This window comes from Periplaneta americana, chromosome 17, assembly GCF_040183065.1.
Source record: "Periplaneta americana isolate PAMFEO1 chromosome 17, P.americana_PAMFEO1_priV1, whole genome shotgun sequence".
NCBI lineage: Eukaryota > Metazoa > Arthropoda > Insecta > Blattodea > Blattidae > Periplaneta > Periplaneta americana.
Window position 1 is genome coordinate 104,447,275 of NC_091133.1, and position 19,106 is coordinate 104,466,380.

At 35.9% G+C, this 19,106-nt stretch overlaps 1 protein-coding gene and 1 long non-coding RNA gene across 2 annotated transcripts in view; one reads left to right on the forward strand and one right to left on the reverse strand.

The window, feature by feature from the left end:
• The window catches only part of LOC138692681 (uncharacterized), a 214,634-nt gene that overhangs the window by 18,685 nt on the left and 176,843 nt on the right, over positions 1-19,106 (forward strand). The window lies entirely within an intron of this gene.
• Positions 1-19,106, reverse strand: part of LOC138693359 (cytochrome P450 4C1-like) — a 41,298-nt gene that overhangs the window by 14,115 nt on the left and 8,077 nt on the right. The window contains exons 3-7 of the mRNA XM_069817277.1: positions 15,279-15,369; positions 9,692-9,877; positions 5,919-5,988; positions 4,311-4,488; positions 607-682 (exon numbers count right to left, since the gene is read on the reverse strand). Coding sequence (XP_069673378.1) covers positions 607-682; positions 4,311-4,488; positions 5,919-5,988; positions 9,692-9,877; positions 15,279-15,369 — 601 coding nt within the window. The remainder of the gene's footprint in view (positions 1-606; positions 683-4,310; positions 4,489-5,918; positions 5,989-9,691; positions 9,878-15,278; positions 15,370-19,106) is intronic.

Consider the following 19,106-nt stretch of genomic DNA (forward strand, 5'->3'; position numbering starts at 1 on the left):
CTCCCATGAAGATTCTCACTGGTCTATGTTAGCATTCATCTTAATTGCGTCCCGCCATTCAGAGGAAGACAGACCCTCCTTAGAAAAAATCCATTTATTTCAGGGAGTATATTCTTGAAAAAAAAAAATAACACCTTTTCCTTTATGTGGAAGCGCACACCATTTGTCGTACTCTTGTTTCCTAAGATTTTGTCGTAGTTTATGGACATTGATGTTACTTATATCCAGATCTCAGGTGGAATTTTTAACTTACTTGAACAGACTTACTTTTCTGCTGCTATGTTCCTTGTAGTTTTGTTTCGCTGTATGTCTGATTATGCGTACTGCCTTCTTTCTGGGACTTACAAAGTATCTGTGCGATAAAACTTTTTTCTAAGACTGTACATCGTAATCTGTACAAATAAAAAAAAAGCTGCCCGAACTATCTGTAATTCAGCAATAAATTATTGAAAACCGAATTAGAAGGGTTTCACTATATTTCATTGTCTCCACTCTGGCCAATCGAGACATTCCTGGAATTCCGTTAGCTTGGCTTTTTAATTTCGTTTCTAATGTTTAAATGATTCGCGTATTAATATTGTAAATAAGCAAATGCTACATTCGTACCCAATAGTTCATCCTCTTCATTTGTAATTGCTGGTTCATTCTTCTTCAGCCTCAAGGCTCTTCTCTTTCGAATAACCTGCAATGTGAAATCAGATTCTTTTGTAGTTCGAAAAAAAAAAAAATACCGGCAACAATTTTATTAACATTTATTTCATATCTTACAATCATAAGCAGGGATTAATAAAATCATCAAACCCTTTTTGCCCAGAAATGAAGTGGTATGAAACACTCATTCAACAGGTATAGATATATGACGGTGTGTGTTAATCATTCGTGTCCGTTACAGGCAGGGGTGCGTATTCATTGAATGTAATTTCTAGCCTTATACTATTTTGTAATTATTATTTAGTATGTTTGCATTATTTTACTCAACTTGTGCTTGTATGACTATGTAAATTTTGTATTAGTATTCTTTAAATATTAGTCTGTAAAATTATATCAGCTTCTTTTGTTTCTGGCTAAGTGGAAGAGAAGGCTTGATGGCCTTAGCTTCACCAGAATAAATAAATATTATTATTATTGTTATTACTATTATTATTATTATTATTATTATTATTATTATTATTATTTATAGGCCTGGCGGACCCTGGCGGCTCAAGGGTACTATTTTTCGAGGACGGGCGGCGCTAGGGCACTTTTATGATTTTCATATTATCGTCAAATTTTGCAATTTATAGAAAGTCATATTTTATTCATACATTTTAAAATAATTTCATAGTGAGGTTTAGGCAGTCCGCAGACCTGACAACCTCTATATCTAAATTTGAACCTATGTACAGTATTTTCGTCTGACATTTCTGCGGATATGGTGGTGGTAGTGGTAGTGGTAGTGGTAGTGGTAGTGGTAGTGGTGGTGGTGGTGGTGGTGGTGATGGTGGTGGTTGTGACGACGACGAAGACAACTATTACCGATATTATGGAAATCACAAAGACAAAGCCACTTTTTTGTTTAGAATTACACCACTGGTTACAGGCAGAAATCATTTAGCAAATGAAAGCAAATTGTTAAAGGGAACACACCCATATATTAGGATAGGTAGAAAATAATAGGCTATGAGGCCATATTTAATAATTAATATGGCGTTACTTTTGAGCCTTGTAGATAAATGGAAGTGAATGGAAAAATCATGTACAGTACTTCAGATTAACAATTGACACTTTTATAGGTTGTAGGTTTCCGGGTTCTTATACGGTCATACCACAGTCTAGTATAGTAGCCTCGTTTAATTATTAGGCAGCGGCATTCCTTTTAAGATTTGTAGGTCTTTATTGCATGCACCGATAATAAAATGAAAATGCGACCTTGTCACGTCTTGTTTGTTGCTGCTATATATTAATATAACATGGAGTATTGGAGCGGCCTTCGAAAGACTTGACGACAATGAATAGCGCGACATAATTAAAATTATTGAAACTACAAAGCTTCCGTCCATACACTCCGCGTGGAGTATTGGAGCGGCCTTCAAAAGACTTGACGACAATGGACAGCGCGACATAATTAAAATTATTGAAACTACAAAGCTTCCGTCCTCTTTGACACCGCTAGCCTACTAATTGAACGTGGCCACTATATATAACAGTCACAAAGCTTGAGTTGTGAGGGTACTAGGAACAATAGACTGTGCCGGTACTATTTCACATTATCTGTAATGAGGCGATAGTAGCGATCCTAGTGGTTAGCAACTATTTCTGGATACATATTTACTACGTATTGAGTTTCGTGACTGTATATACTAGACTGTGGTCATACGGTCCTTACCAAGGGCTAGAGCAGAACGCCAGCAGTCAATGTACGCTTTTCTTCTTGCTGATAGGCATGAGGCGCTCAGAATAATAAGGCAGGTCCCAACCGAGAAGAGACTGTGAAAAGACAAGTATTGCACAGGCAGGCGCGGAAAATAGTGTTTAAGGTGTAGCCTATAATTATTTTAAAAACGTTGACGAGCAGAACGCTGCCGGCCATCTTGATGCTGGCTGCAACGTTGCCAATGCGCAAGAAACGACTGCAGAAGCATGTGATGTGGGATTGAGAGCCGTGCAAAGAATATTACTAGTGAAGGAAAGAGTTTAGGCTATGTTTGATGTCATGCTTACAGTAATCAACGGCTAAGGTCATTATTGTCTTTTGATAATTTAAATTCTCTTCTGCGCTATTTGTATTACACGCGCGCGTGAAGTACGATGTGGCAATGTTGTACGCTGCCTTGCTCTCTCTATCTGTCTCTCTCGACGCAAACGCTAGCAGACTACCGCCTTCCCTATAGGGATATCCTGAACTAGCACCAACAGATAGCGCATGTGTACTTTGAGGGATGCGCTTTGCGTGTGCATTTGTTTTCCCGTATATAAACATTGAGGATATACGTGGTGTATTAGTATATTAAATACTCTTAAAAACAACTAAAATGGCAAATTTTTGTTATATTCCTATATGTAAACACCAGGGAAAGCTTTTTGCCTTCAATGAGGTCCCGAAATATTCTGAATACATATTTAAACCTTAAAAAAATATAAGTAATTAAATTGCGCCTCGGAAGTGCTAGCTATTAAATAAAAGTAACTACTTCAAGTAAGGAATTGTTGACTACAGCTCCATTTTTGAAGAGGAAAAAGAAAAATTAATAAAAACATATGCAACCTCGACAGCGAGCTATGTTAGCTTAGATTATATGCAGTAGTTGTAGGAGTCTCCGAAGTTTACGCCTGCAGTAAACTCTCGATAAACTGGGATGTTTATTATCCAGAACGATCCATAGTGAAATCCATTTCGTGAATAATGTTTTAATGTGCTGTAGACTAATTATTAAAACCGCGTTTTTTACTTCAAATTTTCAAAATCATCCTACATAGTATTCAAAACTGCATGTCCTTAACCTACAAAACGCACGACTAATCGTGATACTACTGCGATCATATTATATCATCCTATTAAAAATTACATTTGATTTTTCTGCAACTACAGAAAAAAAATACAAGGAATTCAATCTCGATAGTCCCTTCCTTATAAAAAGACACATTGGTGGCTGCATATCCTGTTTTTAGAGTACGGTTCTTAAATGCCAATGATTAAAGATGGCAATAGTCACCTTCGACATACCGGTAGTTCCTTTTTTTTTTTATTCGTGCAACTCGTTCTCAGAATTCTCGTTTAGGTTCATGAACATTCAATTTACTCGTATCTATATTCTGCATACTGCAGATTTCCCCACCCATCTCGGGGAATCGTTCAATATTATACAGGTTTACGTTATTATTTATTGTAAATTAAATTGTGAAGTAAGAAATTTGAATTATATTAAATTATACTAGGTTATACAAAATAATTTTAAATATAATTTTGACACGCACAGAAAACCAACAAGTGGGAAAACGAAATCAACTGTAGCATATGACATAACATAGCCTTACAACATCTTGCGCCGCATGGAACGTTCCTGCCATCTAGCGGTAAAATTTCGCATAAGATATCCCTATTTCCGTCGACTCTAGTACTTGTATGTATTAGTTTCCTTTCATTGATAGAGAATACTTGACAATTCACTAGTAAGTTTCGAATACTTTTGTGGAATACAATCATGAAACTTCATTGGTAATTTGTAAGTATGGAGTGGTAAAGTATTACTGTAGAAAAGTCTTTGTAGAACAGAAACTCTAGTATTTTTGCTACTTACTAGAGAATTTACTTGTAATGTACAACATCATACCTTTGTGGGAAAGGCCCCTGGTGGACAGTAGCCGATGTCTTCATTACTTACATTGTTGGTGAAGCTGTGAAGTACATTGAGGCATTCTGCATATCTTTTTCCCTTTGATGTCGAGTAAAAGATCAGATTCGGGTGCATCCACGGTCTCACTAAGCGTTGCATGCTCAGCTCGCTGATTCTGTGTCAGACATTTTGAATATAGTTTGAAGAAGAGAAACTTCACCGCTACAGAATGATTCGACTTTCTTAATACACGTTCCTAATTTAAACCAGTGGCGGCTGATTGACTGAGGCAAGTGAGGCCGGGCCTCAGTCACTTGGCTTAACTGAAATCAAATTTTGTGTTTCTATATAATGTATTAGTTATTTGAATGAAGCATATATCGCTGTAGAAGCATTTGAAAACTTTGTGATGTATATAGAACTATTTTGCAGTAAAATTTGTTTCTGAGGCCGGGATCGCTCGTGCCAGGTCTGGCTTGTGATGTATATAGACCTGTTTTGCAGTAAAATTTGTTCCTGAGGCCATAATCGCTCGTGCCGGGTCTGGATTAATGCATTTCATGTCCTTTCGCGGGCTTTGAGTTTACGCTTAAAACGTTGTAGCTGAGGCACAATTCGTCTGGCCTGGTCAGGTTTCACTCCTCCCATCCATGGGCCGGCCTCAAGGGTACAGTGGGGTGGGAATAGCAGTGGTGACTTGTTTTCCTAACTAGGCCATAAATAACAAAATTCCAGCTCTTTGGCAGGCAGAGACCCACTCGATTCTCTCCCCTTATGTCTCAGTTTATGACATAAGCGAGGGTGTTCTACTATTGTACTTCGTAGTACAGTAGTGAATCTGGGCCAATGTTGTTATGTATTTTGGGAAAATATAAACAGAAACAAATGAGAGAAATAATGCTGGACAAGTTAATTCATTGTTAGAGTGTCCTTTTTCGAGAAGAAATAATACTGAAATAAACGAAGTTTGAAATAAAGAGAGAGACTACCTACGACATCGCTGATAATTTTTCTGACAGATAATCTTAAAACGCGAGTTTCTATTGCATCCTGGAATGGGCAACATTAATGGTTATGTGGTAATGTGAGGCAAAATAAACTTCTCTTGGCCTTTTTTGTTGCTGTCAAAGGAAAAAAATAAAAAGAAAAGAAAGAAAGGGGAATTTCAACACAATATGGGTTGCTTCATCACATTGAAACAATCACTGAAACTCAGAGCATAACAGCTTATTTGGTGAGTGAAATTATTATTTTTCTTGATAGTAATAAGAATAGACTAATAATAGTAATAATAATAATAATGATAATACAGTAATAATGATATTAATAATATAATAACAATAATAATTAATATCATAAACAAACATTTCCTATCGGAAGCACTTAAACTAGTTGCATCTGGCCTCACCGAGGATTTCGATCACCGGCCGCTACTGATTTAAACACGGAATAAATAGATAATACTGTACAATAGTCCACGTCTATCCATGCATCCTTGATGTTAATCTTGATTATCACCATTCACCAGAAAGTATACAAGTATGTTAGTGAGTCATAGCTGGTGTGGGGGGAATGATCATCTTGCGAAAAAAAAAAAGTACTCACTCATAAACTGCCTTGACGTATTCGGAGTGGGTTTCCTCTTGAGCATTCATCTGTATACCCATTGCAGTCTCTGTTAATAGAAAGCAAAAGTTCTATTTGTCATTTAGATCCCAAGGAATCCATCCACACATTAGAGCACAATTTCCAAGTACAGTATGCTATGTTACCCAAATTAAAAGTTGAAATTTACAGTAGTGGCAAAAAAAAAACCGTACCGACCCTTGTAGCTGATTTCAGAGCCTTGTTCACTCCAGAGCACGATAGACTGGTAACTAAGACTTTCGTGGTTCGAATCCTGCCAGGGAAGGAAACTTTCTTTTGTTCCTTATTCAAATTTATTCCAAATATTTTTCGACTGCAGCGATATTTTATTACTTAATTAACTTATTATTCCCAAAACATGAATTTTACCAGCAATCGAGAAGTATTGGGAATAAATTTGAATAAGGAACAAAAAAAAGTTTCCTTCCCAGGCAGGATTCGAACCACGAAAGTCTTAGTTACCAGTCTATCGTGCTCTGGAGTAAACAAGGTTCTGAAATCAGCTACAAGGGTTGGTCCGGTTTTTTTTGCCACTATTGTACACACATCGACGGGGCCAGTTCGAAAGGGAAACAACTAAAAATTTACAGTTTTGAGAAAACTGCATTTTAAAGTTTCATGTTGTTGTGAAAAATTCATTTAACATCACTCTAATTTTAAACTTTATATAAACATCATTAACAGATCCTTGGATTTTTAATGCAACATGGAATTTTAAAAAGGGGTTTCTTAGAACTTTAAATTTTGAGTTGTTTCCTTTTTGAACTGGCCTATGTATAAAATGTCATCTCATTTGGTCCAAAATTATACGTCTACCTCTATCACTACATAAGTGTGTAGAGAGGCAAGTGACGAACAGGGAGAAAATGCGCGCGGCAAGCAGGACAGGGTCGCTGTGATCTACTGTATTTGACCCGTACAGTGAAGATTCCACCGTTACTTTTCCTTCATTGTCCTATAAATACTTTTAACACTTACGACTTTTTACTGTGTTAACTTTTTGGGAAATTACTTGGCTGACTAGTTTCGAAGTGTTATCCTTCATTGTCTAAAGCCTAGTGAAGGTCCCGCGCTATCTTCTGTTTTCCTGTTGTAGTGGGGTGTGTTCATGATTGTGTCGAAAAAGATGTGTGTTCTGAAATTGAGTTGAGTGTTCAGGATGTGCTGGGTGTGTGATTTTTTATGTTTGTTAATTTCATATTGTTCTAGAGTGTCAATTTTTTTTTTTTTTTTGGCTGGATGTGTAGTATCTACTTCATATGAATTGTACAATTTTGTACAGCTTAACGAAAATATGTTTGTAAATTGAATTAATTTGTTTACTATGATTGTATATGTTTGTATAGTTTGCCTGATGAATTGTATATGCTTTAAAATTAATAGTAGTCTGTATAGCTTTACTGATGAATTGTATATGCTGTAAATTGAATAATGTATGTATGTATGTATGTATGTATGTATGTATGTATGTATGTATGTATGTATGTATGTATGTATGTATGTATGTATGTATGTATGTATGTATGTATGTATGTATGTATGTATGTATGTATTTATTCACACTGCAATGGGTATATACCCGGTGGCAGAGGTAACTAATTACACTCAATAAAGACAATAATAAACACAATTAATAAAAAATACAATTAATACTAATACTAATAATTAATACTAACAATAATTAATAATAATAATAATAATAACAACAGGGAACATCCTAAATTAAATGAAGCACGATCGGTTAAAATAACATTTAAAGTAAATCTAATTTGTACCTTAAACCTATGTTCGAACTAAAACCCACGAGTATGATATGTTCATATCTGCACAAGTACCTTTCAACACTACACTCATTTCGCTGTCAACTCACTCACTGCACTGGAACTACGACACATTTCACTGATTCTATCCTGATTTCACTAACACTTCAAAAACATTTCACTGTTAAAATACTTTGCACTGCCACTATAAACTATAAAGCTTCACTGACAGGAACACGTTTCACTTACTCAACACACTTCACTGACACAACACACTTCACTGACACAACATAATTCTTCACTGATAGAACACTTCAATAACAAAATATCAATTATACTCTTTAAATACTGTGTATAATTATCGTCTATTAGTAAAGTCCTTAAGCCTATTTTTAAATACATTTTTGGTTGTTGGTAAAGCCTTTAGTAAGTCTGCAGGTAAAGCATTCCAGTCCCTGATAGTACAATTGAGAAAAGAAAACTTTCCAGTGTTCGTCCTCTGCCTTCTTTCCCTAAATTTATATGAGTGGTCGTTCCTTGAAGAGTAATAGTCTGTATAGCTCAATTTTATTGATGAATTGTATATGCTATAAATTGTATAGTAGTCTGTATAGCTCAACTGATGAATTGTTTATGAATATAAATTGAATTAATCTACTTGATGTTAATTGTACAAATTTGTATAGATTAATGAAAGTATGCTTGTAAATTGAATTAATCTGCTTACTTTGTATTGCATATGTTTGTATAGTTTTGGCTGATGTATTGTGTATGGTATAGGGGAGAGTTGGGTAGTATCAGACATCGGGTAATATCGGACAGTGCGTTTCTTTCATCTACCACCAGATGGTAGTACCTGAATGACATGGTTACATTTCTATGATGTCGCATACAGAAACGTAACCATGTTATTCAGGTACTACCATATGGTGGTAGATGAAAGAAACGCAATGTCCGATATTACCCGATGTCCGATACTACCCAACTCTCCTCTAAACGTATAGCTCTATTGATGAATTGTTTGTGTTCGTAATTTGAAGTAATTTTCATGATATGTATTATCAATTTCTGTATATCACAACTGATTGAATTGTTTATGCCTTAAATTGAATTAACTTACTTGTTTTGTATTATACATATAGCTCAACTGATGAATGATCGTTTGCGTTTGTAAATTTAATAATCTGATTGGCTATGCACTGTATATTTTTAGTAGAGCCATCGATGTAGCTCAGTCGGCAGACTCGCTGGGCTGCTGATTCGGAGCTGCGCTCTGGCTTGGGTTGGATCCCCCTTTGGTCTCATTGGTTTCTTCCGAGGTTTTCCCCAGCCGTGGGACTGAAGATGGATGATCTATGGCGAGTCCTCGGCCTCACTTCATTTCATCCCTTTGGTCTGATTACCTGGTTGGGTTTTTTCCGAGGTTTTCCCCAACCAAAAGGCAAATGTCGGGTAATCTTTTGGCGAATCTTCGGACCTCATCTCATCTCACTACATCTTGCCAAAATATTGTAAAAAAATGTAGAAAATTGTAAATAATTGTAGAAAATTACAAAATTGTAAAACTGTAAAAATTGTAAAATAATTGTAAAAATTGTAATTTTAATATTGTAAAATTTTGATCTGTTCCACATCTTAAAGCTTCATTGCTCATGTAAAATCTATGGAATATAATAAATGAAATGAAATGAAAAAAAAAAGTATTTTCATTTCAGTGTCTATGTTGCTGTAGTTGTGATTGGAGTTTGTGATGTGACTTTTTCAATACTGATGAAGTACCATATATTGAAACCCACATATGTCACATGGATTTAGCTATTTTAATGACCCCCAATGAGTAGGATAATCCTTCGTACACATCTTGTTCACCTAAAGATGAAGCTAGAAACTCGTGTATTTTTATTCTTCAGAAAAATATAAAGAGCTGAAGCTACACCTTTTCTTAAGGGTAGATCTTGTACATAATCTTACCACAGATTATATCGAGTGCACATTTGGTGATGAAGGGGTATATGTCGAAGTCCTTGCCTCCCATTTTCAATTGTAACTTCTTAATCAAAATGTCACTCTTCTCGACGAAGACATCAACGAACACGTCCAAGATCTTGAAGTGGAAGGTGGGTGTGAACAGCTTTCTGTGAGAGTGCCACCTGTCCCCTGAAAGTAAGCCAATGCCGATGTGTTCAGGTTGAATTGTTATGCAATTTGGTTATATTTCAAACACTTTACAAGAAATAATTTCAAGGAAAAATTGTTCCAGAGCCGGGTATCGATCCCGGGACCCTTCGCTTAGCGCGCGAACGCTCTACCGACTGAGCTACCCCAGGAACTATACACGACACCGTCACAATTTTTCCTTTTATATCCACACAACTCAAATGAGCTGACAAGACGCCAGAACTCAACTGTGAGTGCACACAATACTGTGTGACTTAATTTGTGGCTTTCTGTTAACGTACCTCCAGTAATGAATGCATTATACAAATCTGGCTTTCAGGTAGCTCAGTCGGTAGAGCGTTAGCGCGCTAAGTGAAGGGTCCCGGGATCGATACCCGGCTCCGGAACAATTTTTCCTTGAAATTATTCAAACCCGCTTTACAGGGAGCTACTACCTGAAAGCCAGATTTGTATACTTTACAAGGAACATACCACAATGATGAAAATACGAGTTTGCAACTCTGAAAGTATGCTACTTTGTATTGTATATATTTGTATAGTTTTGGCCGATGAATTGTATATGCTTTAAATTGAATAGTAATCTATATAGCTCTACTGATAAATTGTTTGTGAAGTAGTTTGCATGATATGTATTATCAATTTCTGTATATCACAACTGGTTGAATTGTTTATGCCTTAAATTTAATTAACTTGTTTTGTATTATACATATAGCTCAACTTATGAATGATCGTTTGCGTTTGTAAATTTAATAATCTGATTGGCTATGTATTGTATACTTTTAGTAGAGCCATCGATGTAGCTCAGTCGGCAGACTCGCTGGGCTGCTGATCCGGAGCTGCGTTCGGGCTTGGGTTGGATCCCCCCTTTGGTCTTTGGTTTCTTCCGAGGTTTTCCCCAGCCGTGGGACTGAAGCCGGATGGTCTATGGCGAGTCTATGGCGAGTCCTTGGCATCAGCCCCTTTGATTTGATTACCTGGTTGGGTTTTTCCGAGGTTTCCCCCACCAAAAGGCAAATGCCGGGTAATATTTTGGCGAATCCTCGGACCTCATCTCATCTCACTACATCTCGCCAAAAAAAAAAAAAAAAAAAAAAAAAAATTGCACACAATTGTAAAAATTGTAGAAAATTATTAAATTGTAAAACTATAAAAATTTGTAAAAATTGTAATTGTAATATTGTAAAATGTTGACTTGTTCCACATCTTAAAGCTTCATTGCTCATGTAAGATCTATGGAATAAAATGAATGAATGAATGAATGAATGAATGTTCTCTGACGCGCTTTACCTGTATTGAACTATTACCACAACGTTACGGTGGCAGTAGTTTGAAGTACTAGAAATGAGTTTATTTAATGTTTAGTGTCATTTACTTCTGTTTTGGACATTCTTTAAGTAGTATTCAATAGTTTTGAGTAAAATTACCATTATTTTCGATGTTGCAAGGAATTGTATTTTTTATAATGGTTAAGTAGCCTCCTTGTGCGGCAATGAGGTGGGTGGGATCGCATAAGAAAGTCTTACCCAAAAGTGAGTCGCACCTTCAAAAAGTTTTGGAACCACTGATCTGGAGTGAAAACCTGGAATTCTACCATAGTAAAGAAACCTAATTTTCTTTGGTATAAATGAGAATCAGTCCCGCGCCGTGGCGTCGCGGTCTAAGGCATCCCGCCTAGGACTCGCGTTACGGAATGCGCGCTGGTTCGATTCCTCATGGGGGAAGAAATTTTCTCATGAAATTTCGGCCAGTGTATGGGACCGGTGCCCACCCAGCATCGTGATGCACTTGGGGAGCTACGATAGGTAGCGAAATCCGGTTGCGAATGCCAGCTATAACGGCTGGGGGGATCATCGTGCTAACCACACGATACCTCCATTCTGGTTGGATGATCGTCCACCTCTGGTTCGGCATGTGGGCGTGAGGCCAGCAGCCGACTGGTCGGTCACGGATTATTATTATAAATGAGAATCATAAGGAAATAGGGTTAGATATCTACAACATTGTGTCGAATTATGTAATGAGTTCTTCGGACTGAACGTGAGTCATTGTTCTTAAATTAAGCGTTTTAATTATTGTGATGTTAAATATCGCATATACCCAGGGCCGGGTTTAGGTACAGTGCCGCCCCTAGACAGTGCTAAAATTTGCCGCCCCCAACTCCCACAAATAGTTTATGAGCAGCTATTATACAGGTTATCCTCTGATTGAGGTTCTGGCTGATATGTACATCTATTATCAGGCAGTAGCCTACATCTCACTTGACGATATGTGTCAGAGGAAGAAAATTTGTTTGCATCTGTAGTCTGATTAGTGTAATATGTAGCTAGTTGACGATGTATGCAATGGAGGGGGAACGGAACTGACCACCTAACCCATTATCTCCTGGCCTAGTTGCCTCATAAGTGGTGCATTCTTGATATCATTAGTGAGATTCAGACTTGTCTTCGAACAGTTAACTAAACAACAACTGTCCAGGTCATGTTTAGTTTAAATTAGTTTTAAATGAAATGTTACAATTCAGAAAACAATAACTAATGGAATCAAAATACATGCATCTTACTTGCGATTTATAAAGATTTCCTTCGAGCTTTCTTCACAGAGAAAACATTCATGTAGGTTCCTTTCTTCGCCAATCAATGTGTCTTGGAAGTAGTAATCATTTGACTAATAAAAACAAAAGTGGCAAATTTTGACTTACCGTCGACTGGGTATACTTTACACAAGGGGGGTAACTTTACACATTTCTAGAAAAATGATGTATAACAGCTTTAATAATAGCACACACTACAGTCTACTACACATATGTGCTGTTATCGCATAGAATCAGTTCCACGGAGTTGCTACACATTGTCTGTAATGTGCTGCCTTCTAAACATTTTTTCTAGAAATGTGTAAAGTTACCCCCCTTGTGTAAAGTACAGTAGAACTTGGTTATAGCGACCTCGTTTTGTGCGACACCTCGCCTATAACGTCAAATATTCTGTGGTCCCAACTAATTCCCCATAAGACATTTGCTTTTCTACCTTGCTTAATACGACAAACGTATATGCGTCTACCTCGCATATAACATCATTTTCAACCTCAGTTTGGAATACAATTTTCTAAGAATCAAAGTATTTTAAGAAATATTTTGCTGAAATCTGGCAAATCCTTTACTGTTCCCTTCTATCATAGACCTCTGGAATGCAGGCAGATTCCCCATCCCATTGTAACCTGCCCGAATTCAAGCGGTATTAATGGTACCTGCATTCGGTCAGTTTCCACAGGAAGTTTTCACTAAGTGCACGCTTTTAACGCAGTATGGCCACTAAAAAAAGCGAGTGACACTTTAGAAGCCATTAGAATTGTGAACATTTCTATGAAGCTAGGGGAAGGCGCAGTAAAATTGCAACTGAAATAATGAACATAGAATTTAATTTAGAAAGTGTATATCGGGCAAGTAGGAGACAACAGAGTAAAATGACTGATTACTTCACTCCTCAGTAAAGAAGTTTGGTGAGTAACGAGCAAACTGTTTTAGTACAGAATACTGTATTTATAATTGTACGGTACATGTATTTTATTGTGTTCATGGTATGCTTAAAAGTGAATACATAAATCTAAAAGGCACCTCACTAGACTGATAATATGAATCTCGGTTACTACGACACTCGTTTATAACAACATAATTTTCAAGGTCCCTTGGATGTCGTTATAACCAAGTTCTACTGTATACCCTGTCGACGGTAGTTTCTTTCTAAAAAGTGCGATATAGAAGTCCTGTACATTTCAGAGCCTTGCTTGCCTTAAAAATCTTTTGTGCGAGATCGTGCGTATTTGCTTGTTTTCCGCACAGAACCAATACGCGGTAAGTGTGAAATACCACATTCACTATTCCCAACGTAACACACATAACAATTTCCCTCTTCTTACCGCTTAAGCGCGACATTCATTTTACTGCTTTAGGCTTTTAACATATTATTTTTAGAGACGTTTAACATAGTAATAATTATAAATTGGAAACTTACCACTGCAATTTCACCTAAATTGCAATGTTAATTATTGTTTTTAAATATTTGCAAAAATTAAGTAAAGTCTACTACTCCACGAAACTTATTGCATTCCTGATACAAGTAACATTAAGGAAGCCGTGAAAAAATCAACGAGATTCCAGACGCCGATGTTATTACTGCAATATGTTATATAAATAATATTGTTAAAATATTAAAATGAAAAATAAATCATTACATAACCTTACCGTTTGTTTTAAGTTCGCATTTATAGATGGGAGGGAAAAAAAGACAGACGTATATCACGGCCTGCTGGAGTATAGATATTTTTGTTTTCTAAAGTTGCCGTCATTAAACAGAAACCAAGATGGAGATTTCATTACAACTAATTAGAAATTATTTCAGGTATGTAATAAACGATCTTCGCACAAAATAATGTACGATACACGAGCGGTATGTTTGTTTTCATGTTCTCGGAAATTAAAAAAGCTCAACTACGTTTCGCTTTTTCAATCTCTTCCTCGAACATGAAAACGTCAACATACCGCTCTTGTAACGTATATTACTATTGTGCGAGATCGTGCGTATTTGCTTGTTTTCTGCACAGAACCAATACGCGGTAAGTGTGAAATACCACATTCAGTATTCCCAACGTAACACACATAACAATTTCCCTCTTCTTACCACTTAAGCGCGACATTCATTTTACTGCTTTAGGCTTTTAACATATTATTTTTAGAAACGTTGAACATAGTAATAATTATAAATTTGAAACTTACCACTACAATTTCACCTAAATTTCAATGTTAATTATTGTTTTTAAATATTTGCAAAAATTAAGTAAAGTCTACTACTCCACGAAACTTATTGCATTCCTGATACAAGTAACATTAAGGAAGCCGTGAAAAAATCAACGAGATTCCAGATGCGGATGTTATTACTGCAATATGTTATATAAATAATATTGTTAAAATATTAAAATGAAAAATAAATCATTACATAACCTTACCGTTTGTTTTAAGTTCGCATTTATAGACTGGGGGGGGGGGAGACAGACGTATATCACGGCCTACTGGAGTATAGATATTTTTGTTTTCTAAAATTGCCGTCATTAAACAGAAACCAAGATGGAGATTTCATTACAACTAATTAGAAATTCGTCTTTCAGGTATGTAATAAACGATCTTCGCACAAAATAATGTACGATACACGAGCGGTATGTTTGTTTTCATGTTCTCGGAAATTAAAAAAGCTCAACTACGTTTCGCTTTTTCAATCTTTTTCTCGAACATGAAAACGTCAACATACCACTCTTGTAACGTATATTACTATTACATGTCACGATTCTCTGGTTTTCTAACATTGTTCTCGCGGTATCTTTGATGTCATACCTGTGCCAGTGATGAGACCTTCTCCAAGCCAGGGTCGGAGTAAGGAGTAAATGAAAGACTTGTCAAGATGCTTCGTATCACGCAAAATCACCTAGAAAAAGAATGAGCCCTGTTGGTAATAAAAATTGATTAGAGTAGCCGTATTCTTAAATCTATTGCATAAGAATAACTCTGTTAAGAGGGAAATTTATCTGTAATAGAAATGTAATGCTATTTATTGTTAACAGAGTTTCAGCAACACTTGCAGAGGAAATATAGCTTGTTAAGACCGCAAATTTTATGTTCACAATTTTAAACAATACTCTTTCTAGTATTTTCTGGAAGAAACACAAAGTAATAATAAGACAGGCAGTCAGAGATGGATACTGAATCCGTTTTTTAGACAGTTGCGTTCAACTGGCTGTAATTCCAGAAAAGTGTTCATGAAAGACTCATTGAAATATAGGTGTACTGTATATGAAGTGTTAGAATGTTGAAACTATACTATATAGTCTAAAGAATACAAGAATAACTTCAGTTTGCAAAAGAAGCTACTAAATTTGTATGCTATTTTCAATTCGAATAATGAAAAATAAGTTTCTAGTCAATGATTTCCATCAAAACAAAAGCAAGAAATTGAAATTAGTGCGAGTTTGTGAGTATAGAGTTCAGATTTGAGAAGCCATTTTCTTAAAAACAGGCGTATTTTATTATCTTTTATGCTCGACCATGCCGAAATGTAGTAATTATACACCTGGTAGCAGCCCTTTAATGGACCTAATTAATGTACACCTATTCATTAAAGTTCAGGTGTTCCACCAATCAGAAAAGACCATTGCAGCAATATGAAAGCGGAAGTATCGATTATTCTCGGACAACTAGCGAAACGTCACGGAGGCTGGAAATCCAATACTGTCGCAGAAGGTTATGTTATGTTACTATAATAATTAGCGTTAATTGTAAATAATATTCAAATAAATTCAATTTGTCATCTCGTTTTTCAATGTCTAAATCAATTTCAAGGTTATATCAAGATTAGTGTTTGTTTTACTCTCTAGATTATATCAAGGTAATTGACATTTATTTCTCGGAAAAAATCAATACTTTCGCGTCTGCGCACATCTCACAATTTACGAGATATTGCACAAGGTCAGTTCCGCCCCCCAGTCAGATAAGAATAACATGAATACTGTCCACGCCTGTGGAGTAACGGTCTGCGCATCTGGCTGCGAAACCAGGTGGCCCGGGTTCGAATCCCGGTCGGGACAAGTTACCTGGTTGAGTTTTTTCCGGGGTTTTCCCTCAACCCAATACGAGCAAATGCTGGGTAACTTTCGGTGCTGGACCCCGGACTCATTTCACCGGCATTATCACCTTCATTTCATTCAGACACTAAATAACCTAGATGTTCATACAGCGCCGTAAAATAACCCAATAAAAAAAATGAATACTTATGAATAATTTCAAGTTAGAAATATGGTCGAGCATAAAAAGTCGTATGAAACTTGCCTATAATGGTAATTAAGACGCTCGTATGAAAATTATGAAACTCGCTTGCGCTCGTTTCATAAACATACTCGCGTCTTAATCACTACCATTATAGGCTCGTTGCATAATGTACCGGTACTATTCTGCTGCAATACTGTTACAAACTTCATGTCGAGCTCTATTGCGATTTGTGGCTTGATTGCAGTTTTGCGCAATATAATGCATGCTGGAATAAATTCAATTCATATCTGCAGCTAAACTATATTTATATTTCAAAAAATTTCCCATATCAAGAACAAGAGAGTCGGATACTTTTGAAAATCACTTTATGCAAGCCTAGCATTATAATAATAGTTACATATGCAAGTAGTGGGTTAACCCTTTGAGACATAGTGGCTTCATTTGAATTATTCTTTACCACAAGTAGCTCTGGTATTGTTTCTAGGTAGAAGTCTGAATGATTTTAATGTTGTGGAGTTGTTCCGCAGTGTATTCAAATAAAGCCACTTCCTAATTTGTGTGCAAATTTTTGAAAATGCAGATTGTTAGTAAATTTCATCTCTATTTTATACAGTATGGAATTATAGGATGGGGTGGATTATTATCAGAGTACCTTTCGCCCATTAATATTTCTACATAAATAATTATTAAAATATGCTTAAGAAGAAAACTTGATCATCCAGCTCATCTCATAGGCCTATATAAAGAATTTAATGTTTTGAATATCAAGCAAATTTATATGTATACTATTTTGAATTACCACCATAAATATCAAGCTAAATTCATACCATCCGATCATGGCCACTACTCAAGAAGATACAATATTTCGCTCCCCTCATTGAACCAAAATGTAAAACTGAAGCAGGTCTTATGCACAGTTCTAATTACGGTCCACGATTATATAATGATTTTATAAAGAGGAAACCTAAACTAAAATTATTAAACAATACATTATTCAAAAAACGGTTGAACTGTTTTTAAAATTATAATCATGTAAATTCTTATCCTTTATTTACCGGTATTTATTTTTTTGTCACTTCAACAATGTTGTATTCTTAACTTAGAATGTTTATGTATAGCCTATGGTACCGTTTGTTTGTTTGTTTTTTTTCTTATTCGTTTTAAATTTTATGTGTAATTACAGTTAACAACTTCATCACAGTTCTGATTATTATTATCATTATTATTACTTATTATTATTTTTTTTCTTCTGTCCGGTTTTTATTATTGGTCACACCCGACCTCAAGCATCTTGCTTTTTCGGGTGTGACCCAGTTACATTGTATTTATGTAATAACTAGTGGCTTGTGCAGCAAATGCTGCAAACTAAGTCCATAAGAAGTTCAAATAAAAATTTTTCAGATTTATTTTCAATGAAGAATACGAGACATTTTGAAAGTTATTTTCCTCCATAATAGTGAAACATACTCCCTCTGAATGGTTTTTTATGCCAAATACTTTTCCTTGAACATATCCATCTTCAGTTCTTGAGTTTCAATGCGGAAACGCAAGTAACAATGTCAGGACGATCAGCGCGTTTTTCATGTGGGAGTAATGCAGTAGCTATTTCAGGTCATTGTGGATTGTAGGTGAAATTTAAGAAAATGTAAGGTTTGTCATCCTTTGAACAAAAGACTTAGCATTTTGGTATAGCTGCTGTATGTTTCGTGAATTACCCTGAAATGTAGAGGGCAGAATCACTTTCTCCCCACTAAGAGATCTTGCTGAGGTGATCAAGAGACTACAAAATCTTATAGACCTCTTATTTTATCAGTAATGTATTATCCCGTATATTTTCAGTAGTATAGGCTGTTGTGAGGAATCTATTGCTGAGATGCGGAAAATTAGGCGAATGATATATCAGAGTTGTCGAATCTTATATGCGCCCTAAATAAAATTGTTCGTCGTAAATCGTTAGCAATTTCAGTGTTTCAATCGTTGCTGGTTGCGGGAAATAAACTTACTCATCACGGTAGCAAGAAGTGACATGGCCTGCTATTTTCCCAACCAAAAAATATGTTTGGGCAGTGATCACAAATATAATCGATTGAAGCAAAGAAATATGAAATTAATCTTGATGTAACCTAGTTTAAAGACGCAGCTAAAACAGGAAGTATGTTTTGTAGCTCTTAATATCCAATACACAGTTATCAAAAAAATTACACAAATGAAGATCGACATATTAGCATTATTATGCAAATCTGAGCCATCTGAACTCTAAATATGTCAGCAATCCTGCAAGTCATGGCCTTCGTGTAATAGCCTATTGTTTATTGTAGGCTAGTGTGTGTTTTGTTTTATTCTGAAATGATGCAATTAGTTCTCAAAACTGACGAAGGATGGATTTTGGAAAATATGAAA